Genomic DNA, 24,751 nt, shown 5'->3' with positions numbered 1-24,751 from the left:
TAGAATTAGATAAGTGTGGGTTTAAAATTGTGAGAGGACACTTGACTTTGAACAAGAAAACGTTTATTACTGCAAAGACGAATCACAAATCTTTAAGAAAACAACACTAAGAAGCTAGCCTGAGCTGAGATCTGAAATATTCAGAAAACCAAACTACATGTGTCTTTTATAGTTTCTATATTCATCAATACGACACACTAAATGATAATGTCTTTATAAATATAAAAGTCCCCCAATTGTCCTCGTTTTTTTATGTAAAATACACAATACAAATCACCCTACACGCATTGGTTCGCTTGCCAATTTCAGAAGAAAAACGTAATGGCACACAAAAAGAAGGTCACATTTAAATTTGTGTGTATATATTATATCAGATACTATACATTATCCAAAAAAAAAGGAAAAAGAAATCACAAAAGCACTTTAGCCAACATATCTGATCAAATGTTCACCAAGAGAACAAATCAAATAATTAAGACACAAATAAATATACCTTTTTCAGTTTTTGATATATACATATGTTTGTCTAGGGTGAATGAAAAAAGAAAACTTTCCCCAAATGCCACTGCCAAATGCTTGTGCTTGCATTAGAGCGTGCTACAGATGGCCACGACTCACTAGACTGTCAAATGGCACTTGAAAACATCCAAATACAAATCTCAAACAGGTCACAGCATTCAGAAAATATCATTTGACAAAAGAAATCACCATCATGAGAAAAACGAGTCATAGGAGAGCATTTTACTTACAGTCGCTCTCCTTGTTCAGTTCTGTACAATAAAAAGCTGTTTGCAGGTAATCTACCATGTGTAAACTACTTAGTGTGTGTGTGTATGTGTGGCGTCACATCCAGTAAATAAATAGTCTGAGGACAGGTCTTTATGCTTCCCTGGGGTCTTCTCAGTGGCAGCACCTGTGTAATGAAATGTCTGCGCTGATAGCCTCCATCTGTAGCCCACCAGAGACCCAATAGTCGCCCAGGCCATCTGCTGTGGCCGGGGCGAAAAGAAAGGCACTGGAGTCTGCTCTGGGTCAGTGAAGCTGCCGTTATGTCCAGGTGAAGAGGCATCCTTCCGCTCCCGCTCCCGTGACAAATAAGGAACTGCTTTTTTTTTCTTTTTTTCTCTGGTTCAAAACAGGCTCCTTTGCAAACAGCTGTTACAAAAACAATCTTCTCGATTTCAAAGACACTGAGAAATAAAGTACAATTGTGTTGGCAGCATTAGCGTCAGTCCAGTGTTAACCATGAGATGCAGAAAGCAACAATATCACTGTCTGGCACATAGAGTCTAGAGTGGGAAAACAAAAATGACACAAAAAAAAAACACCACCGTTTCTAGCAGCACATGGTAGTCGTGCAAGACCAGAAAGCACTTATGATCCTAAAGCACACAATTAAGATTTAAAGGAAACTTTTTTATAAGCCGTTTTCACTTCAGGCACAAAATAATACAAGTTCTATGTATATGACAAGGGAGCTGAAATTCCTATTTGAAAAAAAATCCTTTAGTGGTACAAAGGTCAAAACCTGAAGCAAGAAAAAGTATCCTGCTAAACCTTCCGCTTCCTAACGGCAACACATTATCCAGATTTACAACATCATTTCAGATTTAAAGTCGCACACTGAACCTCATTTTCTTTATAACGTCATTCTCAAAATATTCAGTGCATGTTGGAGTCGGTCAAATGAGCTCTTGGGTATGGAGTTGCAGTTATTTATGATTTATGAGCAGCTCTGGAGAAAGTATAAGAGCTATTCTAAGTCTTACGTTTTCGTATGCATTCATTCTTATATTGGACATTTTCATTACTTTTCTCTGCAACTTGGCAGTTTATTACCAAAAGTCAGGAGGAGTTCCTTATGGCCGTGAACTGATGCCTCGGGCGTTCAACTTTCAGCTACTGAAAGTTCATTGACCTTTTCTTGCAGACTTTTCAAACTGCTCCGAGGAAAGTATGATTTGTTTGCGCTCAATTCTTAGATCTGGTAAGCCAGACATTTCAAAATCACTAAACTCGGTGTAAGTCTATAAGATGTGTACCGTAGGTTTAATCGATGAGGAAGGAATTTACTCTTCAGGTCCCCTAAGTGTCATTATCAAACAAAATACCTGCAAAAGTCTGCTGACCCAAAATCCTCTCTGACGTGCAGTGTTTCCCCCCCCACCCACACTTACTGCTTAGCTTCTTTACACAGGAACAGTATAACAAAAATGGCAAAGATCATCTAATATCTAAAGAAAACATTTGACAAGTGATGGAGCCTTCAGAAAGTGATTACAGAACATACAGTGCCAACCCTTTTTCTTTTTTAACCTTAAAAACAAACAAAAGAACAGAAAAACAAATCTGGTCCTCCTGTACAGTAGGTCTGCTGTTTGCAGTGGTATGATTCATTATCAGTAGTACCCTTTAAAATATGTTTTAACGGGTAAGCATCTAAACCAAAACACAATAAATATTAATAAATAAAACATTTCTGCAGAGAAACCGGCAGACCAAACACAAATCCTTTTTAGTAACAAAATGTCCCTATTCAGAGGATTAATCTCAATAATCTCCACGACATACAGTAGAATGCTAGAACAGTTCAAGTATAGATGTAGTCTAATGAATCACAAGTGAGTCCCCATGCCGTTTCACAGTCTATGAGCTAATTACAGAGGCGCTACGAAAAGAAACAATCACCTATAAAGCAACAAATATATGTAGTGTATCATCATTATATATACTATACATATATATATCTATATATCTCTTTGAATATCACAAAATATCTACTTTTGGTCCACTGTACAAAGATGATCTTTAAACAGGGAACAAAGGGATGAAAGCATTTATTTTTGACGGGCTAAAAACGGAAATGGAATGTATCAGAGGTGAGAGAAAAGCAAATGCAGTGTTTTCTCTGTCGCGTTGAGAGTTGTGCAGTACAGTGGTGTGTGTGCAATAAGGTTTGGTGACTGCTGCACGCGTCAAAGGGCTGGCACCACTGGTTTGAGGTAGGGTGACTGATGGATGTGTTCCAACACACACACACACACACACACACGAACGCAGACACACAGGCGTATATACACATGTACATTAAAAAACACAGTGCAGACCTACGCATCCCACACAAACAAACACACCCGATAACGAAAGGCTAATGCAAGAATAGGCGTCAAGAGGGCAGAGTGAGGGCAGGAGCAAGGCTAAACAACCGCGATAAGTTAGAAGCTTCGTGGAGCTGATCCAGAGGAAACGACAGGTGAGTCTGCACCCCTCAGTCTCAGCACTGACGAGCCGGCCCAAATCCAGCCACGAGTCACCAGAAAGCCAAAAATGTGTGGCCGGGACAATGCAGAGGGGGGCTGTGGGCTCTCTGCAGCACACAGTCAGGACTACAAGGACAGCTGCATTTAAGGATAAGGCACTATGATAAAGCCGAGGTACATTTAATCCCTGACATTCCTTCTGCTCTGCAACATGGCACTGTGGGACAGGAAACAGCTCTCAGGTGGCCCCAAGTGGCTCACTCTCAGCTCCCTCGTGTTGGTTTGTTTTTTTGGTCCTTTGTGAATTGAAGAAACTTCCTTAAGACAAACTGTAAAATAACAGGGGAACATGTCCAGTCGGGTTGTTTTTTAAGATTACTGCTGGTTATGTAAACCACACTGCAGAGCATCTAAAATGAAGAAAGGCAAGCGTTCTGCACGGGGTGCATAGAAAAGCTAGCGTTGAGAAAGTGGGTTTTGTACAGCTGGTCTCCTCAATCTCATTTCTATATACACACACAAGAAGCAGCACAGGTATTCCGTTCAGGGTTTCCGTAACTCAAATCTATCAGTGGGTGGGTGGCTACCATGTCATTTTCCAACAGACAAAACTGTCTCATGATCCTTTTTTACCCAAACGCCATACATACAAAAGAAAAGTCCTCCATTGGTTTTTAGCTACATACAATACTAAAAATATTTTGTTCAGCCAAACGGTTTTGCAGCAGTTGGAATGCATGTGGACATAAATCTGAATAAGGAGGGGTTCATGGAAATTAAAAGAAAAGAAAACACAATGATAGCACCATGAGTTTTAGGTAATACTAATTGAAAGTACAGCATAACTATTTACAGCAGGTGAAGGTCTTGAGTCAATGGAGGACTCTGCTCCACTGGGACTAGTGACATGGATTTGAGCTCTGAGACATCAGTAGTAAGAAAGAGTTGGATTTCCCTTCAAGACAAAACCTTGAGAGGCATTAAGTCATATCTAGACAGGAGACATTTAACGGGTCGAATTAGTCCTCCGCCAGCTGCCGCATTGCGATAGAGCACAGACTTATGGGATGACACCACATCCACAGGACAGCACATCTTCCTCATTTCAGCACCCCCCCCCCACTGATAGGGCGAGGAGAGCGTGTCCACACAAGGGCAGACAGAGACAATGCATGAGAGAGACGGAAACATCTAGACTTACAGAGGGGGGAGATATGTGGAGAGTGAGATAGCAAAAACAAGGCCAGACAAAGATGGCCGCGCCCTTAGACCCTCAGACAGAGGCGTAGGTGTTGCCCGTGGCGCTGCAGTGGCGGATGGTGGGCGTAGCGGCAGAGGGGGTGAGGATGTGCTCACTGTGGTCCTGCGGGGGCTGGGGCAGCGAGTGGAGGACGCCCGGCTGGACCACCCCCACCACAGGGTGGGACCCGTCCTCCAGCGCCCCCACCTGGATCACCTGGATCACCTCGTGCTCAGACTTCTCTCGCTTGGCCAGAGGTTCCCCGCTCTCCTCCGGGTCGTCGTCTAAGTCGCTGTCCATCCCACTCATCTCATCTGGACAGGAGAAAACATCCCCTATTGAGTGTAGAGGCACGAGGTTAAAAGAACGTTTCCTAGACAACCGTTTCTCACACGATGTGCTTGATACATTTAGTCACATACCTTTATCAATGTTAGCCAGGGACAAGGAGTTGAGGCTGTCAAACTGAAAAAAAAAAGGACAGCCATTTTTATTATTGGGCACCATCAGGGATTCACATGTAGTGTATTTCTAGTCTAGAAGAGATACTACATTGCATAACATGCAATGTAGTATCTGCCACTACGTTTTTTTGCACTACTCAATGCTGCTGGTCACTGTACCGTTTTTTACATTAATTATTTGACCGTCTATGTTACTTGTAGTTATTTTAGTGTACAGATTTATTATTATGCTGCTGTGTTTATTGTATCTTTGTAACTCTGGCACAACAATTTCCTTCGGGATAAATAAAGTCCTATCTTATCTTATCTCTTTGCATTTAGGCAAACATCTCCTCTGGGTTGATTATTTGTGATATTTCACATCTATGTTTCTATCATATACTGTGGTGCATCAATTTGGCACTACAATTCTGCAAAGTTAGGATGCCACAGTTGTACCTCTCCCATGACACCCATGAATGTCTCTCCAGTAGCTTGTGCCACGCGATGCTCCACCAGGTAAAACATGTACTCGTCGTACAGCAGGCGAATCAGGTGGAAGGAACCGAAGCTGGCAGCACTGCGCAGGGTCAGGTCCCTGATCACCATAGAACTGCAGAGACACAACAAAACATTGTGAGCATTTTGTGTTTTCCAAAACCGAGATTCAGCATGTTTTTTCTTTCTGCAGACCTGTAGAAGGACCACTTGAGCAGGAACTGGCGAGCCGCCCTGGGGAAGCTGCTCCGGTGCTCGTAAGGCTTGAGCACCTGAGTGACCACATTCTCCAGCCAGGCCGCCCACTGCTCCAGAGAGCTCTGCTGCTGCAGGGTGGCCTTGAAGTCCTGCTCCAAGTGCTGAACAACCCCCTCCTCACACTGGCACACCCACGATGCCTGCTCCTGTACAGCAACACAGAGAAAGGACCCGAGGTAAACACTTGTACATCGAAGATAAAAGAACACATTATTTTGATTAAAATGACGGAATGGTATGGTACAAGGACTGGCGTTGAATATTCAAACACAAAGATCTGTTCTGACCTGTACGTTGGCAAAGTCAACACGGTTGAGATCACTTAGCATCTGGTTGATCTGGGATGTGTTTTGCAAAACAGCACGTGCCGCCTGAGCCAGGTGGTTCAGAGATGTGTATCTGCGCAGTGTTTGCGCAAAGGCACTAACAGCGGCAATCTGTGAAGAGCACACATAAGCCCAGATGTTAACTCCTGCAAGTAAACTAATACTTAATCAGTCCACAGGCAAATACTTGTTCAGCACAAAATCCTGAATGAGCTGGAGCTCTCATTTGTATTTGCAAAAACGTCCTTTATTCAGCACATAAGCTCAGATATGAACTCCTCTGATAGTATGGGTAGCACTTCCACAAGAGGTAATCTTTGTAAAAAGTCTACCTTGGTCTGGATCATTCTCTGTGGAATGGCATTCATGGCATTATTGAGCCAACCTTCCAAGCTTTTGGCAAAGTTGCGAATGGCTTGAGTCAAGGCACCTGAAGAAAAACAGAAACAGTTGTTACTTACAATTGTGATTTCCTAAAAAACTAAACAAAATGAGAGGTGTGTATGACAGTGGCTCACTGGGAATAGGTCTCAGGACATCAGGAATGAGGATCTCCACAAGGGCCTGGTACATCAGATGGTCACAGGTGCTCATCCATTTGAGTACAGCCTCGTTTCTGCACAGTTCCAATAGCTGAGAGTGGGGCAGCCGAGCTTCAATCTCACTTAAGCTGCTGAAGAATGAACAAACCAGATTTAGAAAAAACCTTAAACGTTCAGATTATCCTAAAGTTGATTCGATTTGTTAATATTTCCCTTTAGCAAAAAACGAAGGGGCGTCAAGGAAAAAATAAAAATCAACATTATATGAGTCAACAAGCCTCACCTGTTTTCTGTTATAGTCTCCCCCTCTACAGAGTCAGGGGGAGAATAACGCCAAAATGTCTGCCACAGCTTCTCAATTAGACTGAACTGCAGGTTGACGACCACATCCAGGATAGCCTGAAACAAAAGCAGACAAAAGTGAATGTTTTTTTTTTTTCATGCAGATTACTTGTCAAATGCATTTTTAGTGATGAACAAATCAAAACCTCTCCACATTATCCTCAAGCTATCTGAATGGCTATTCACCTCAATCAGCCTTTGTGAGGAAATGTGTAGCTTTTTGGTAATTTAAGTCAACTGACCCCTGTGGATGTCTTGATCCCTAGTTTTCCTGACATTAGGACCGGTGTGACTGAAAACCTCATAAGACGAAGAGGAAATCCTGTTCCAAAATGCCAGCAGCTGGCATTTATGGATTTTTGTCACAAAAAAAACATATGACCTTTGTTTAAGCTTCCAGGCTCAGAATCCAGCCAGAGCCAAAATGTTTTGTCTTTTGGGATTTGTAAAAATGCTGTTCAGAAGTTAAATCTTACCAGTTTTATTCCTGATTAAAGATAGGTTTAGGATAATAGAATTAAATTAGTAAATGTGCAGTTATAATCCATATTAGCAAATGACAGAATGTACATACAGGGAAAAAGTGGAAGTGCTATAGATTTAGAGGGTGGTGAAATGCAGGTAGTCCAGGCAGATCAATAGATGAATGTATAGTCACCACCATAGTCATATTGATGATGCTGCATCAACCAATGCTGCAATATTGAAAAGGGATTACTTAGCTTTCTTTGAGCTGTGAAGAGGGACAGACCCCCTGTGAATTACACTCATACGCCAAAGTGAGCTGTAGTGACATATCAGTGATTATTAAAAGATCTGCCCTTTCTCTCACCTCACAGTGCTCTCTGTAAAGGGACTGGAGAGCTTTCACATCCTCTGGGCTGATGTTCTCGGTATTGCTCTGTCCAACGTCCAGCTCTACAAAGTCAGGGAGCGCCCGCGATGCATCTGTGGGAGGAATGACAAAATGAATTCGCATAACGCTCAGTATTTCTCAGTGCATCTTGTGTTTTTTTCAGATACATAGAAAGCTGCAGACCTAAGAACTGCTGGTGGTGTTGACTCTGTGCGATGACTGTTTGCTCCTCTGCACCAGGCTGGGGCTGGCCTCCAGCTGTGTAATTCTCCCCGGAGCAGCCATCAAACTTCTGCACCGGCTTGAACCTGAAACCACATGGCTCACAAATCAGTATCCATAAGTAAGTACTGAAGGTCTGTATGCGTGCGTAGTTAAAGAATTTCCAAAGTTGGGATCAATAAAGTATCTATCTATCTATCTATCTATCTATCTATCTATCTAGTTGCCTGTGTACCTCTGTTTCTGCTGGACTGGCTGCTGTCTGAGGGCCATATACTGCATGTCTTCTTGAAGTCTATTGAGTGGCGAGTCCGGTTTCACACGTATACCATAGTAATGATATTTAGAGTTCCCTCTGCAAGAAAAAAACTAATATTAACACACAATGACGCATGGATGGAGGAGACTCTTAAGGGTTAGATGAATGACAATAGTAAGAGGGTGAAAGCTGGTGAAAATCTCACACTTTTCTTAAGAAATTGAAACATTTGAGAGCTAACCTTGTCCCAAGGCGCCTTGTACGGAGTCCCATGAAGATGGAGCGAATGAGTTTGCCAAAAGAGGCTGCATTGACAGGGTCCAGTTTCTGCTCCTGGCAGTGGCGCAGATAGTGATTGTAGAGGGTGGAGCGTGGTAGACTTACGCCCTCTGCTGTCTCATAATTGTCCAACAGCCACTGGAGCTACAAGGGGAAAGACGTGTGTTTTTTTTCTAAAGAGATTCACATTCTGGTCCATGCTAACTTTGTGGAAAGACCTCGGACTAATGTTGGTTCATCACACTTCTGCAAAAGCTTTTCTACAGCAGCGTTTAAAACAAAAGTCACAATTAAAATCTCAGCAAAAACAGCAAGAACCACATCAAACTGAAATGTTTACAGAGTTAAGAGAGAAGGAAAGTAAAAGAAAAAAGAATTGCGAGGGCAGGCATTCGTAAAAAGCAACTTACATGGCTGTTGAGCAGCGAGCTTCTCTGACTGGATAAACCCTCAGATTTTTGGAGTGTCTCAATCGCCATTTCAATCTGATAAACCATGGAGCACAGGACAACAAAATGTAAGAGGGGGGAAATGAAAACAAAAGCAAGAAAAAAAGGAATAGACACATTTGTATCCACTAGCAAAAATAAAGAGATCACGAAGCAAGCACCACTAAACCCAAGCAGAGCAGGACTTCCTGTCATGTAAGGACAATCTTTGCTTAGTTGAGAAACGGAGACAGAGGTTCAAATCAGTACATTTATTATTGATAACTGACAGACACAAGTCCTTCAGATTCCACTAGCAGAGATCCACTTCAACAACAATCATGTGTGGAGAAAATCTAGACTTCATTACAAATGGCTAAAGGCAGTGTGCCAAGTTGAGAAGTCTAATTTGGTATTCAGATTTTCACAAACAGCCCAGCATTGTGTTACAGTACTCAGTTTTTACTGCTTTTGATGAATCTCAGATTGCAAAAATTGCATTTTGATTTCATACAAACGTGAAAATATTTGGCAGACAAATGGGGTTGAATTCCACATCATACCTCAGCAGCCCATTTATCTTGTCAAGAACATCACTAAGGCAGGACAACGATGAGAGTAGAAAGCAACCAAGCACCACTTGCACACATTAAAAAACACATTTATTTTCTTTCTAGCCCTTATTGGAGTTTCAAAACTGAGTATCACCGATACACTAATGCCAGAAAGCATCATTATGGTGGACTATACAAAAGAAAAGCTAGTGGAGCAGCTCTTGTGCTGCATGCTCCCCTTGTCCAATGCAGGCCTCTTGTGAGGAGGGGGCGGGTCTTCCCCTCATCAATACACCTGCCTCAGGTTTGAATCCCTACTTACTTTTCCATTATTAAAAGATAGAAATTAGTAATAGAAACAAAGCCCTGCATATCTTGAATATTAAATACTAAGGGTTCAAATGTGAATATTGTTGGCAGTAGCTGACACAGCCTACGCTGCACAGTGCATATATCAGCAAAGGAGCATCGCCAGAGATAAAACACGACATCAGAGGGGGTGCACATAAATGTTTTCCCTTTTTAATGCGACAATATATTTGTAAACACTAAAGCATGACACACATATTGAGTTCAAATAAGGAACACTGGTGGAGATTAGTGTCCTGGATGTTTGGATAACTAGTGCAAAGATCAATAAAGTATGACAGAAACAGAGCATCTATTTTGATAGTGAGAGTCTGGGCAAGATAAAAACTGTGTGGGTCTAAACAGGGAAAGTTTAGAGTTTAGACCCACTACATACACTAACCCTGATTGTCTATCATCAAAGCAGGCAGGTAGAAATAGGCTAGCGGCCCATTTATTGAGTGATTAGCACTTACAGTGGCGGGTGAAGCTCTTGCTGTCTGGGTGGCAGGGTGGGGTCCAGCGTTGTCCATGATGTAAGAGCCAGGACTGGTGCTGATTACCTGACCCCCCGCCAGGTTCATGCTCATCCCTCCATTGCCCCCTCCTCCATTGTTGGTCATGCCATGAGATGTCACCACAGTGGACACTTGTGATGAACTTCCCTGTGTGTCGAAGTAGCTTCCTCCACTGTTCTGGCTGTACAGCTGCGGCTCTGAGTACGAGTAGGTTCTTCTGTTCAGAAAGAAGAGAGGTTAGCGGTCAGTCAATGTGCCAAAAATAATAGTGAGGGATATGAATAATTATTAATTCGGAAAATAGGTAACATTTTTATCATGGCTATCACATTTTTTTTTCTTGCATCAACATTGTTTTTTTAAAATGAGTGTTTCTAAAAAAAAACATCAGTGACTCATAAGGACAGCTGATTTAGCTGTTGAAGACATTGCAGCAAAAATAGGACCTTTAATTGAGCTCCTAATACAAAAGGTACGTTTTTAATGTTTAATTATTTTGTATTACAGAACAAGAAGAAAAAGTCAAATGTCCTGCCCTAGGTTACAAAGGAGGTCCAAATAAGTAAAACTATTTATTATGGCTCTCAAATTAAGTAATTTTTTTCTTGCATCAAAATCAGTGTTTCTTAGTTTTGCAAAACACCTATCAGGTCTATAGGGAGGTACACTCAAAACGCTTGCCACAACTGGGACAATCCAGAATATATTATAATTTTAATGGATTTGTTTTTCAAAATATCATGAAATATTTTGTATTGCTTAAATTATTATTATTATGACCCTTACTTGCCTGGTGCTCAGGAGGCTCATTTGTCTGGCTCTTTAGAGTATGTATTATTTTGTTTTTTAAGCATTAAGCCTGGCGGTGCCCCTTACATGACTGTTTCTACCAGCAGCTGAGGTCACCTAGAGTATCCGTGTTCGTGTCTGTACATGCACCGCCGTGTGAGCCTGTTTGTATCACAGTAGGACAAACACACTGGGGACCCTGGTGTAGCATCAGCACCTACAACACAGGCCTACTCCTGGTCATGTTCAGGTGGCTGAGCACAATCAAACACACGACTGCAGACCCCTCATAAAAGAAAAACGAACACAGAACACAAATGCACTCCAACCGACATCATGTGCTTGTGACATGAATGATTGGTTTGAAGAGACTTGAGAGCAGGCTGCAGAGACGTAGCGCTAATATTTGTGGAGTGGTGTAGGGGTCTGAGCTGAGACTGACTCACATGTTGCCATTGGTGTAGACGCCACTGTTTTCCTCCACATACTGCACCTGTGCTGGGTAAACATGCTGAACCTGTTGAACACTCTGGGCCTGGCAAGATAAATTGCAAGAGTGGCAAATTCATTAGTAAAGGCACATCATGCACATGTAACCATAGACATGCACACACATATTCAGTGGTGTAAAGTAACTAAGTACATCTACTTAAGTACTGTACTTAAGTTACAATTGTTGTACTTAAGTACAATATTTACAATTTGCAGGTACTTTACATGAGTATCTCCATTTTCTGCTACTTTATACTTCTACTCCACTACAATTCAGAGGCAAATATTGCACTTTACTACACTACATTTATTAAATAGTTACTCAGCAAATATGGATTAATGATATAAAATATAATAATCACTTAAATAAGACTTTAGTTACACATGGAATACATTCACAAGCTAACCTGCAGTATACAAAGTCATTACAACTAGCTGCACCCTTGCCAGCTGTGAAAAACACATTAATGCATCAATAATTATGATCAAAGCATATAATATATATCATTCTGAAATGGGCCAATCTTCATAATGAGTGTTTTTACTTTTGGTACGTTAAGTATATTTTAAAGCAAATATTTCTGTTCTTTTACTTGAGTAAGATTTTGATTGCAGGTCTATTACTTGTAATAGAGTATTCCTATACTCTGGTACTTCTACTTTGACTAAAGTACGAGATCTGAGTACTTCTTTCACATCTGCAATCCCCAGAAAGGAACAAACACAGCAGGCTGGATGTACCTGTTGCTGGACAGGCACCTGCTGTGTGGAGCCTGTAGGCTGGACAGGCACGGTGGTCTGAAGAGGGACGGTGGAGGTGGAGTCAGCGCCTGCTTCAGGGGTCTGCATGGCGCCTACATTAGACAGAGAAAACACAGTGTTACTGTACATAGATAATGGCCACAATTAAAGAACACTCAACATATCGGTTTAACTGGCACAGCAACTTTAGATCCACTAACAACATAATAGTCTTACAGCATCACTGAGCAAACATCGATAACTCACTTAAACAGAGTAAACTCACACATATGGGTTGTATTCTTCTGGTTGTTGTTGAAAAACTGATTTATAATCTACAAAAAGGACTGCACGGATTACTTTGTTTTACACCCTCTTATTAAATAAATAGTCATAAAATGACATCAAACTCTAATATCTTAAGTTTAAACCCTACCCTTAACACAAGTCTAAAACATATTGCTTTAATAACAAACAGGTAGTGGTGCATCTACAATAGTACACGACAAATGCTTTGTATAGAGGAAAACTATTCTAATAATCATCATCATGATTTGGTTAGCCTAGCGCAGCACATAAAAGGTCTCTAAAGATAAGGGTAAGCGTAATGTTTTACCACGAATCACTTAAGTTTTACTCAATGCTACTCAAGCTGCTGAACACTGATTCTACCCAGGCACCTGTTTCTGCTTTGTGGTACTTAATGTACTAAGAGCCTCATGCATCAGTGACACATGGTCTTGTCTCCATGTTCACAGCCATAAAACAAGTTAATATTTAACAAACTCCAAATAGATGCTGCTTCCCTCAGTTCCCACTGCTACAGGTTAAACGTTAGTTGAGATAAGAAGGCCCGGATCTAAGAAAAGTTCCCTAAAAACATATGGAAGTTACCTCATTACTAGTAATAAAAGACTTACTAACTAAAGCTTAAGTAAACTGTTTTGATGGATAAGAGTGTGACGAGACACCAATGGTGGACCTGTGTTTGTGAGTTAATAATAGCAAGGCTACCATCACCCATTCCTTCCAGGGAAAGGCCGCCTCCTCCACATCACAGTTTCCACAAACAAGCCTCTCTTGGTTAATTAAGCTGGGTCTCCTAACAGCCTCAAATTTCTCCAGGGACAGCCTGCCCCTTCCCCTTATCTTCAATATCATACCGGCCTTTTTCTCGGGAAGAAGGCTATCACTCTTGTTCGTGTTGGGGTGATTAACCTCAAAGTTTGACTTGCTGAGTCAGTCTTTTCCACCGCACTGAGCCCGTGAGACACAGCAAGGCAGCATCTGCATTTTTCTTTTACATACAGAGGCTCTGAGATCCATCAACACAAAGCCACTTGTTCCAACATGACTTTTTGTAACACCTTAGGGAGGGGAAATGAGAATATACCATCACTGTAACACTAAAGTCTCGTTGTGGAGACAAAAATACTACTATCCGGTTCAAATGTTCATATTGTGCGATTTTGACAAGATACTGTAAATTATGACAATCATGACAATCAATTCAGCAAAATTACGATCCTGTGGTTAAATGTCAAACAACACATTAAACCGTCAGCCCATGCTAAGAAGAAAATACTTTTAAAGAGAGCAGACTGTAGACTTGATGTATATTCCACAGTGTTAAGCTAAAGTGCATGGCCCCAACTGAGCCCACCTCATCGAGGCAAAAAGCCCCTGCATCACAACACACTCTTTTTGCCCACCCACACACACACACACACACACACACACACACACACACACACACACACACACACACACACACACACACACACACACACACACACACACACACACACACACACACACACACACACACACACACACACACACACACACACACACACACACACACACACACACACACACACACACACACACACACACACACACACACACACACACACACACACACACACACACACACACACACACCTCCTGCCTTACCATTCAGGCACTCCCTTGTGGCCCACTTAAATGCTGTGCTCCACTGAGCAAGTGCAAGCCCTACAAAGACACAGAGGAACAAAAGCCACCAAGGAGGGCAACATTTTGCCCTGCATTCCCCCCCCCTCTATTCGTCTGCAAACATTACAAGCAACATAAAAAAGGTGCAAGGTTCACAGTCGCAGATAAAAACACAGAACCATAATTTGCTTTTCTAATGATCATGCATTATGAAGGTGTAGTGTGATAGACCAAATTCAGAAATAGGAGCTGGGGTACCAGGTCGAAAAGTAAACCTTACACAAAATCCACACACACACACACACACACACACACACACACACACACACACACACACACACACACACACACACACACACACACACACACACACACACACACACACACACACACACACACACACACACACACACACACACACACACACACACACACACACACACACACACACACACACACACACACACACACACACACACACACACACACACACACACACACACACACACACACACACACCAGGAAAACAGGTGGGGGAGATGTAATTGGGAACTGACGTGGGGGAGGTATGCAAAGTGCTGTGTTTGTTTAAGAGTTAAGCTTTCAGGTTGTAAAAACAAACTGTCAGTGACTCATAAGGACAGCTGATTTTGCTGTTGAAGACATTGCAGTAATATAGGACCTTTAATTGAGCTCCCAATACAAAAGTGAAGTTTTTCATGTTTAATCTTTTTTTATATTACAGGACAAGAAGAAAAAGTCAAATGTCAACATTTCTGGAAGTGGCCTGACCTAGGTTACAAAGTAGGTCCAAGCTGTTATTGCCAGATGTGGGTTATGGGAAGAACAAACAAGGACCTCTCTTCTTTCATCAACAATATACATTATAGCTGGCAGGCTGGGGAAAATAACAAACCAAACATGCTGTATTCTGCTAAGCCATGAAAATGGATGAGTGAATAATTGAATTAATCAGCCCCTCTTTAAGTGATTGGAAATGTAACAGGATCCAGGCAGCAGGTGGCATGCTATTTTTGCACTGCTGGACTACAGGTAAGTGGTAACGTGATCTGATAACTAGCAGTTCCCCACATCCTGTTATCTGTGTGTGTGTTGTGAGGGGTGTCTGTACATGACCTATTTTGGGTTGCATGTGTACCAATTAATTAATACGTTAACAATATTTAAGGGTTTACCTACAGTATATGTTAGAAATTGTATGGGTGGTATTTCTGATCCAACTTGATACAATTGTTTGACGATACAAATACCCCACAACTATATTCTAAGGACAATCAAATTGTATTTACTGTGTGTGAAAGAAACATACAGAAAGGCCTAGATGATCAGGAGTCTCACCACTACTAAAGATGCACCTGTCTGTCTGTCGTCTGTCATCACACACACACACACACACACACACACACACACACACACACACACACACACACACACACACACACACACACACACACACACACACACACACACACACACACACACACACACACACACACACACACACACACACACACACACACACACACACACACACACACACACACACACACACACACACACACACACACACACACACACACACACACACACACACACACACAGGATTGAGGAATCCTAAAAGTTTTTATAATTGTTGTTTTATTTGTTGGTCCTGTTTCCTACAATTTATATGTCACTATGTTTATGTGTGCACCATATGCACCGAGGCAAATTCCTTGTATGTGTTTACCTACAAATAAACATCAGAAATAAGAATACAAAATATGGCTGCTTATTGGCTTTTATCAGAACCTGCTTCTGATTCAATGCAATACACATATTTTTGATTCTGACTTCTGATTCTAATGTTTACTATTTTATAGTGAGTAACAGGAAAAACAGCCATTTTTGATTGAAATGTAGTCGAATTGTTTCTTTTACCCGAAGTAAATTAGCCTAAAATAAATCTGGCAAAAAATAATAATAATATCTCTACAGTAAACATGTCCTCCCTCCAGACAGTGTCATGCTGGATTGAGTACACTCCTTTCCTTTTTTGCGCACCCAGAAATAAACATGGACACCAATACACACACACTGAAAATATAAAATGTAATAATTAAATAGTTTGTCAATAACAAAAAATCCAATGCAGATACAGCTTCTCGTTACCAGCCGAGGTACAGAATGTGAAATGCAGAATAACGAAATGATTCGGTAAAAACGGGGAGTAACATTGAGGTATTTAATGTTTTTTATAAAGGCAGGCGTTTTTCCTCAAACCTGACTAATGCGAAAATTAGCCTTGTGTTATCAGGTTAGCTTATCGTAGCCATCTGATGCCACAAAGAGGGCAGACGGAGAGCTAGCGAAGCTTTCTTGCTCCCTAAGACAAAAGGGAAAGTAATGGCTTAGCTATTGTCAATAGCAGTTAGTGTATGGAAAGCTAGCTTACAGCACTTTCATTTGCTGGTCGACGTTATTGATGTTATAACACCAACAAGATTTAACAACATACACTTGCAATATCACCGTAACATTAGCCAAAAATGGGATACCAACAGGCATTGTAAAAGGGCAACGCTGGCGTTAGCAACCTAGCAACAACAGACACCTGCTCCTGCTCCAGCTGACCAGCTAGCATCAGTGACTAGCCCAGACCTACGCTACCACCCAGCATGGTAAGTTTAAGCAAATAAGTTACATGGAAACCCGTTTTCTACCACACAGACTAACGTTTAGGTCAGTTTGAGCCAACATCAACAATTGAGAGAACATAGCTAGCAGGAGCTAGCGAGCAGGACCTCTCACAGCTGTGGGTATCTACAGGCAACGTTAGCAAGCAGGCTACCACGTCACAAAGAAACACCCTCGCTAGCAAACTACCCGAGCTATCTACCGAGCCTTCATTCAGCAGCAGACAAAACATAAACTACAGCATTCAAATCTCCCCCATGCAATTATCCCATGAAGCGAGAAAGGACTTGATTTAAAGCTAATAATAGTATAACATGTATACAAACCTGAGCTGTGGACTGGTTGATGAAGATGAGGATGGTGGAGGAGGTGGTAATGATGGAGCGAGAGGTTGTTGTTGGTGGGTTACAGTCGCCAGGACTACGGTGACTATGGCGCTGCCTCACTGGGCAACAGTTGCTATAAAACTCACCGGGAGCGCGCACCCTAACCAGGCAGGTGGGAGGAGATTAAAGCGCACTTAATACAGTTTTACGGATATTAAATCACAACGAAATACATATGTTTAGTATAATGGGAATATATTACGAGGATGGTTATTCTACCCGAGCCTTAGCGCTAGGTCTTATTTATTTAGAGACTTTTAATAATCGGTTAGTCTGAGTCATTTTATCCACACGAAAGAATACAAGTATTATAAGCACCATAACGTGATCCATGACCATCATAATTTGGTTATAGTATATGAATGATTTTATTTTCATATTTATAGGCCTTTGCATATATTTAGAGTATTGCTTGTGCTTCACTTTAATTATTTGCTGAAATTATTTGCTTGTATTGTGATCTTTCAAGGATGTCAAATGTAGTTTCATGTTCGCCAAATTGAGGAGAAGGTTAGGTTTATCTGTTTAAATCTCCTTATTTATGTAATTTGCATACTAGGGAACTAGCAAAATATGCTCCTAAAGCAATTGTAACAAAGAAGTCAGTTTACCAGATCTCTTAGCATTCATTTTAATTTCACCTACTACCAAATTATTAAATACAAAGCAAAATAGAATAATCATAAGAATATATATATATATATATATATATATATATATATATATATATATATATATATATATATATAGCCTATATATATTCAAATGTTTGGTAGCATCCTAAAAAAAGAGTGATTTGAGAGCTAAACAACATAGAATTTTGTCCAAATAAAAGAGATCTATTTGTATGACTTCCCACATTATCGAGAAGAATAAAGTAAATGGCAAAAGGTTAAAGAAAAAATGGGGATGAAACTGGTGCTATATAATACAAAAAAAGGTCATAGAATGATTGCCTTATCCCATCAGTTGTGTGTGAATTTGTAACCACAAAGTACAGGCAGTGCCTATATTTACAATGCCAGATGGCTGGATAGGCTAAGGGTGAATACCATTCTGCGTCATGTTGCATTTTGCTATAATTCTTACTGTCCTACTTTGTTATTGGGAAGTTAACCCCTCCTAAATGTTGTTATTGTTAGTGTTACTTAAGTGTGTTAACGAATGCCTCAAGGCTTTTGAACTCAAATGAATTCTTCCTAGTTTGATTCCCAATCTGGGTCTTTCTGCATTTTGGTGTAGACAAATGTTTATTTTTGTGTCAAAACGTGTTGATTGTTTAAGAAAAAAGGGTGGATGTTTAAACAATGACTGTAGTATCTCTGAAGTTTTTATATAAAGCAAACTCACCACTACAACTACAGACATGCAACACTTCTAATTTGGGAACCGTGACCAAAGAAAGCCATCTTTATTAAGAAGCTTACTTCTTCATACAGAGCCTTACCAACCACCTGTGTCCACTCTGCAGCACTTTTGTTGGTTAGCAGTACTAAACAGATGCTTTGGAAAAGCTGTTGTTGTTGCTAGGCAACTAGCAGCTGACACTCTTTTGCTAAAATAATTATTTTTCAACTAAAATAATTTGTCCTTTCAATTTACAATAAGGACAAAAAAATACTGCTAAGATTATTGGAAGCCTTCTTGCTTTACATATAGTTAATATATAGCAATGGTTTCTATTTATTTGAGTTATTTGCATAAGCTTATTGCCTTCAGGATTGAGATTGCTATCACAAAGAAGTTGCTTTGTTTTGTGTCTTGGTTTGTTTAAAGCAAACAGAGATAGAGATACTGAATCTATAAAAAGATACTGAATTAATTGTTAAATGTTTTTTTTAAATCTCATAATAGAAGAGAAATTTTTTTAGGAACCCACACAATCTTGTTGCATTCTTTTTGACAGCTACATATATATCAATATGTCATTGGCCTTGCTTTTAACAGATCAACACTCTTTCTAAAGGCAGCAATTAAGCTGTTGAGCAAGTCTTCATCAATTGAAAGATGCTTTTGTGTGTTGGAATTGTGACCTTGTAAATGATCTGTGTGCTGACCTTGAAAACATTTAATAGACTAAGATGTAGTAATCCACAACCATTTGGTGCATTGTCATATCACTGAGAAACACAATGTATGATATTTGACAAACAAGGGTACCAATGAATTACTTTATTGATCCATTTCAAATGTATCCAAATGCTAAATAACTTTTTTGCATATTTTAGTCCATCTACAGTTTAGTCCAACTATAAAGCAGAGAATGTCGATCGGTCTGTCTGTGGAAATGTCCCTTTGCATGTCTAAAGAACCATTCATCAAATTTACTTTATACTTAGCAGATGTATTGCTGGTAATCCAAGGAGATGTCAAGTTGTTGAAGTTGATTTACTTTAAATAAACAAACAAAGAAGGCTCTATTATAGATTATATACACACAGAAGTGGACATAGTCACCCTGAACACACGGTCACCCATTGGTTTGTTGGCTATCATTTTTAAGTCTCATGTTTCTAATTTTCAATAGTTTTTTGGCCATTGCCATGTTGTTATTTTTGGACAGCACTATGCCCTTCAATCAGATAGGGTTAACTGCATGTGACCTAAGAGTAATTTGCTGTAAATAACTCACTAGAGTGGTCACCAACAGAAACACGCCTCATGGCACACACAAGACCAATCAAAGCATATAACAGTATGATCCTAAAACAACAGGTTACGTCTATGAACATTACAGTGAAATGGTAAGGCTGTCTTGTTACTATAGTTACAAAGCAATGGTTCTAAGAAAAACCTTAATAAAAGATCCCTGGCATACTTTGCTTCAAATGCATTGTTACATTTTTGACGATGTAGATATGTACTCTACTGTAGATGTATAATTACTTACTAAATGAACATAGTTATACCCAAGTTGTATACAAACTGAGAAAGTTAACATTAAAATCTTGTAGGATTAGTCATTAGAATACATTGATTATGAGTGTTGAGTCAGATAGTACATTTAGAGAAGAGACAAAAGAATCAGTTCCCAGAGAAACCCAGGGAGCAGCATCTTAGATTGCTTTCAATCAATCCATCAATCAAAGATCCCTTTATTAAACTAAATGAAGCTACCGCCAAGTTGTGGCATCATCTTAAGTGTTCTTACTATTGACCGTCGTGTGACTTAAATGGAACAGGGACACAAAATAGTGCAAAAGTAACATATAAATAGATTTAAGTAACATCATCCCTCTGTGTTGATGCAGGAGAGCTGGCTGCAGTGGTCTGCCACACTGAAGAAATCCCCTCCATGCAATTCTTGATACGGAACCACATCTTGTGCTGGACTGTGGACATCAAAACCTGTAGATACACACACACACACACACACACACACACACACACACACACACACACACACACACACACACACACACACACACACACACACACACACACACACACACACACACACACACACACACACACACGCGCACACACACGCACACGCACACGCACACACGTTTGCAAAGCAGGTGTTGTGAAACCCGATGGCAATAAGTGCTTTTCTTTGAGTGATTTTATTTGGCTGTATTTTCATTACCTGTAATGCAGGAAAGAGCTGTTTGTAGTGGCCATCCCACTGGGATTATTGACTGCTGGAGCGATGCTGTCACCAAAGGCATCAACTTGCATCGGGTGACTCGAGCTGGTCTGTGCTGTGATCCCACCGTATTGTTGAGGAGAATATAGCATCTTAATCTGCCCTGAGAGCCCTGCAGGTTAAATGAGAAAAGCTGCACTTCTTTATCCACATTTTAAGAAAAAGTCTAAAGCATTTTAGTCCTTAAATGAAACATTGCATTAGAAAAGGCTTTGTTTGTTAATGGAGCCACCGTTTATGTTTAAACATGTATTTATCTCAGCAGTTTAAACTGTTATGCTTTATTGATGAGCGCCTTGTTATCATCACGTTGGCTGTCAAGTCCGTAAAGTAAAGAGGTGATATCTATTTAAAGCTACATAGAGTAGGGTTGCCTGATTCTGTCTAACAAGGAAAAACACCAGCCACCTGCTACATACAAGGATTTACTGCATGGTTAATATGCATGTGAGAAAAACTGTTCGGATATTTGCGATTCAGATGTAAGACTTGCACAACTTTTTTGAATTACCTTCCCTTTTTCACAATTGTATTTAGAATTATTTGACACAATTAGGAATACACTGATGTTAAACTATGAGTACCTGGGTTGTGATGTGCCAGATCAGGAGACTGGCTGGGCTGCTTCAGATCTCTGTTGTTCTGCAGGGAGGTCCCAGTGGGAGGATGTGGCCCACACTGCTCTCTGGGGAGGAGCTGGTGGGGGGAGGGATCAACAAACCTGAAATATTTCAGACTGAATTAAATATTCCACAGGTGGAATTAGGGAAAGGCCAACATACTGTATGTTCTTGTTAGTCAAAATAAAACAAAGTATTATTAATTATTTGCATGAACCATACAGGAACATCATTGTATAGTAAGGACTTCCAAACGTGTTTTAAATTGAGAATGTAGAAAATGTAATGTAATTATTTAATTCATGTTTTCCTTAAAGAATATAAAGACAGTATTATGCAGTTTGTATAAAGATGTAAGGACATCAACTTATTTGAAACCATCAACCGTGAAGGCTATCATTTGTATTCTATATATATATAATTTTAAACCACTTCCTGTAGAAATCAAAGACATCCAATATCAAAATCTGTTTCACTGCTTTTTATCATACTTAGATTAGATATTAAGGCTAACATTGCTCTTTAACAAACAACTCTCTTTGTCCACATCCATGTTTTCCATAGTTCCACACAAAGGCATGTTAACCAATTATCCAGCAAATAAACCATTAATGAATCCATCATGAAGTATTGACAAGGTGACAGCTTCACACAGTCTGTGTTAATTTGACATAGACTTCAGCATTTGTTCCCACTAGATACACCTTTCATCTTCTGTGAAGTCCTTAGACAATCCTTCACAAGCTTGAATAATGAAATTGAGATGCCCAACAGGACATGGAGGAGCAGAAAGCATTTCCACATCCATGTAATGAGGATGGAAAAACGGCTTTCATGGATTCCTCAACATTAACTCCTTAGCATAGTGGCTTCCCGCGCGGCTCATTTGTTCTGCTTTGAGTTTATATTTAAATGCCGATGTATGGTTTTGCTTCTAAAAATAAGATATATAGTTCCTGCAGAGAACTGAACAACATGCACCATCTAAATCTTTCACTTATTGAGTTCATGACCACAATATTGATTCTCTTTACTTTGCAATTGAAATAAGTAGTAACAGAGGCACTCTAGAGGCACTTTATGATGTAGTATAGACTATTCCTAGCTCACTACTCTGTCTTGCACCATGCTTGTGATTTGTTCATAATGAATTGAAACTGCTCCTGTTTCAGTGTACTTGTCTGTAATAGGAACACTCTTTTAATTTCACAGATTGTCTATGTTGTATGGGATGGTATAGGAGCTTAACAATACAATACATTTGTTTTCCTTTATTAATAAAAGAAACACAAGTAAATCAAAGACATTACTTTCACATTCAGGTAACTCATTGTTAAATCAAGAGGATTAAGTTAGTGCATTTAATATTGTTCTGTGGCCATGCAAGCTGAGACCCCTGCCGTTAGGTTTGGCCAAGTAAATGTGTCTACTTGCCAATAACAAGGATACAAAAGGAACAAGAGTTTTCTGACAATATGAAAGGACTGAATGGGGATCCAAAGGAATCCCTGGGAATTTGACTGAAAATGGCAACAAAGATTTTACAATCGATTTAACTTCTAAAAAAAAGAAGTAATTACAGGGTTTCTCTTCTCCCACCGGACCCTAAATGGTATTTTTTTGATTTTATGTTTCACTTATTGAATTCTTTAGCCGCTCTTGTCGGTGGCTATAGCATCCATTAATACTGGCGGTCAAGACCAATGAGCCAAGTCATGGTCTGCTCTCGCCTCCCAATTGTCTCCTCAGAGTCCTGCAGCGAATGCTCCGACCTACTGCTGATATGAGAACAATCACAAGCAGTGAGGAGCCGTGAGCATGTGACTGCTCAGAGAGACAGACATACTTTATCATGGCCTTTGAAGTATAGATGGAAGGATGTTTTTTTACTATGGATTGACAATAGAAATGTGTTGCTGGCCATCCCCAATCTGTAAAGCCTCTACACACACAAATGAAAAAAAAGAGAAAATCTTTAGACTATTTGATCAGGGTACAAAATAGTGCTTTCTTTAAACTGACCATTCTAATTATGAGCTTATAGTCTTGAAGCCATGACAACTAATGTTTAACTTGATTGTTTCAGATCATCAAAAGGGAGATTTCATTTGAATCAGTCATGGTTAAAGTTCTTACTGCGCCAATTGGGATAAAAAAATCAAAAGAAAACACCAGTTGGCTCGCTGAGTAACGCTGACGTTCTTATTCCACCGTATTTCAAAAAGGATTTATGCCAAAAATGCTACGTCTTGTTGCTTGAATGAATGGGTATGTGGACACTTTTGGTGAATTTTGTCGTCGTATGAATAAATTGAGGAACAGATTTAGAATTTTAAACAATATTTTTCGTAATGAAACCCGACACAATGACACAAAAATCTTCAGTACCTGTATGTATCTTGTAAAGAGCACAGTAAAGCCAGGTGGGGATTGCTGGAGTCTTGTCCCTGTGCAGCAGCTGAGGAACAGAAATGAGTTACACACCCTAAACATAATGGTTGCAGGGGGATATACTTAAGTATCTAAGATAAGATGGAACTTTATTAATCCCGAGGGGAAATTCAGTAGTTTAACAGCAACAGGGTAATAATGAAAAACAGGACAGCACAGATTCACGCAGATTAGAGATTAGTTGTATATCAAACATACAAAGATCCAGGACATACCAGAATATGATTCAAGGGGTACGCCAGGGGAGGAGTCTATGCTTGCCAGAGGAGAAAGGCTCGGCTGCAGAGGGTGAATGGTTAAACAGTCTATCAGCGAGTCCTGAGCCCCATCAGCAGTGGATTTCATCTAGAGACATGAAGCATAAACATAAAATAAAGCATTTTTTATGCTTTGCACTGTATATCTTTATATGTACAGTAAACAGTTTGCATATATTGGATTTATTAGAATAAATAGTAACATTTTGATTATCTTAATTATAGCGCTAAAAAACACTATTTACAGACAAGATGAGATATAGCTAATTAAGATTATGAGGGTTGTTACACAGTAAGCTATACACAGTCTTACATTGGT

The 24,751-nt window shown here is 40.1% G+C and overlaps 2 protein-coding genes and 1 long non-coding RNA gene across 5 annotated transcripts in view; 1 reads left to right on the top strand and 2 right to left on the bottom strand.

Annotated features, from left to right (window-relative positions):
- Nucleotides 1-46: 46 nt before the first annotated feature.
- On the bottom strand, nucleotides 47-17,547 carry rfx3 (regulatory factor X, 3 (influences HLA class II expression)). 2 transcript variants are annotated; one of them, XM_079657478.1, is made up of 17 exons: nucleotides 17,396-17,547; nucleotides 12,396-12,508; nucleotides 11,609-11,697; nucleotides 10,332-10,590; nucleotides 8,936-9,010; nucleotides 8,488-8,669; nucleotides 8,223-8,342; nucleotides 7,949-8,073; nucleotides 7,742-7,857; nucleotides 6,851-6,966; nucleotides 6,544-6,698; nucleotides 6,358-6,455; nucleotides 5,987-6,136; nucleotides 5,637-5,845; nucleotides 5,403-5,556; nucleotides 4,923-4,965; nucleotides 47-4,835 (listed from the first exon to the last, which is right to left on the bottom strand). In XM_079657478.1, the coding sequence occupies exons 2-17, from the start codon at nucleotides 12,501-12,503 to the stop codon at nucleotides 4,534-4,536; spliced, it is 2,301 nt and encodes a 766-aa protein (XP_079513604.1). In that variant the 5' UTR covers nucleotides 12,504-12,508; nucleotides 17,396-17,547; the 3' UTR covers nucleotides 47-4,533. The 2 variants fall into 2 exon arrangements, with proteins under 2 accessions (XP_079513604.1, XP_079513605.1); XM_079657479.1 differs by having other exon boundaries at nucleotides 10,332-10,587.
- LOC307023865 overlaps nucleotides 15,967-24,751 on the top strand; it is a 25,537-nt gene continuing 16,752 nt past the window's right edge. The window contains exons 1-2 of the long non-coding RNA XR_013803788.1: nucleotides 15,967-17,053; nucleotides 20,707-20,805. This is a non-coding gene — a long non-coding RNA (uncharacterized lncRNA). The remainder of the gene's footprint in view (nucleotides 17,054-20,706; nucleotides 20,806-24,751) is intronic.
- glis3 (GLIS family zinc finger 3) overlaps nucleotides 20,674-24,751 on the bottom strand; it is a 13,379-nt gene continuing 9,301 nt past the window's right edge. For both annotated transcript variants that reach the window (XM_079657476.1, XM_079657477.1), the window contains exons 7-11: nucleotides 24,391-24,520; nucleotides 24,113-24,182; nucleotides 21,689-21,825; nucleotides 21,045-21,216; nucleotides 20,674-20,803 (exon numbers count right to left, since the gene is read on the bottom strand). In XM_079657476.1, coding sequence (XP_079513602.1) covers nucleotides 20,797-20,803; nucleotides 21,045-21,216; nucleotides 21,689-21,825; nucleotides 24,113-24,182; nucleotides 24,391-24,520 — 516 coding nt within the window. In that variant the 3' untranslated portion in view covers nucleotides 20,674-20,796. The remainder of the gene's footprint in view (nucleotides 20,804-21,044; nucleotides 21,217-21,688; nucleotides 21,826-24,112; nucleotides 24,183-24,390; nucleotides 24,521-24,751) is intronic.

This window comes from Notothenia rossii (assembly GCF_949606895.1).
Source record: "Notothenia rossii genome assembly, chromosome: 11".
In the NCBI taxonomy this organism is placed as follows: domain Eukaryota; kingdom Metazoa; phylum Chordata; class Actinopteri; order Perciformes; family Nototheniidae; genus Notothenia; species Notothenia rossii.
The sequence above is the reverse complement of the archived record's forward strand: the minus strand, read 5'-3'. Positions and strand labels throughout refer to the sequence as shown.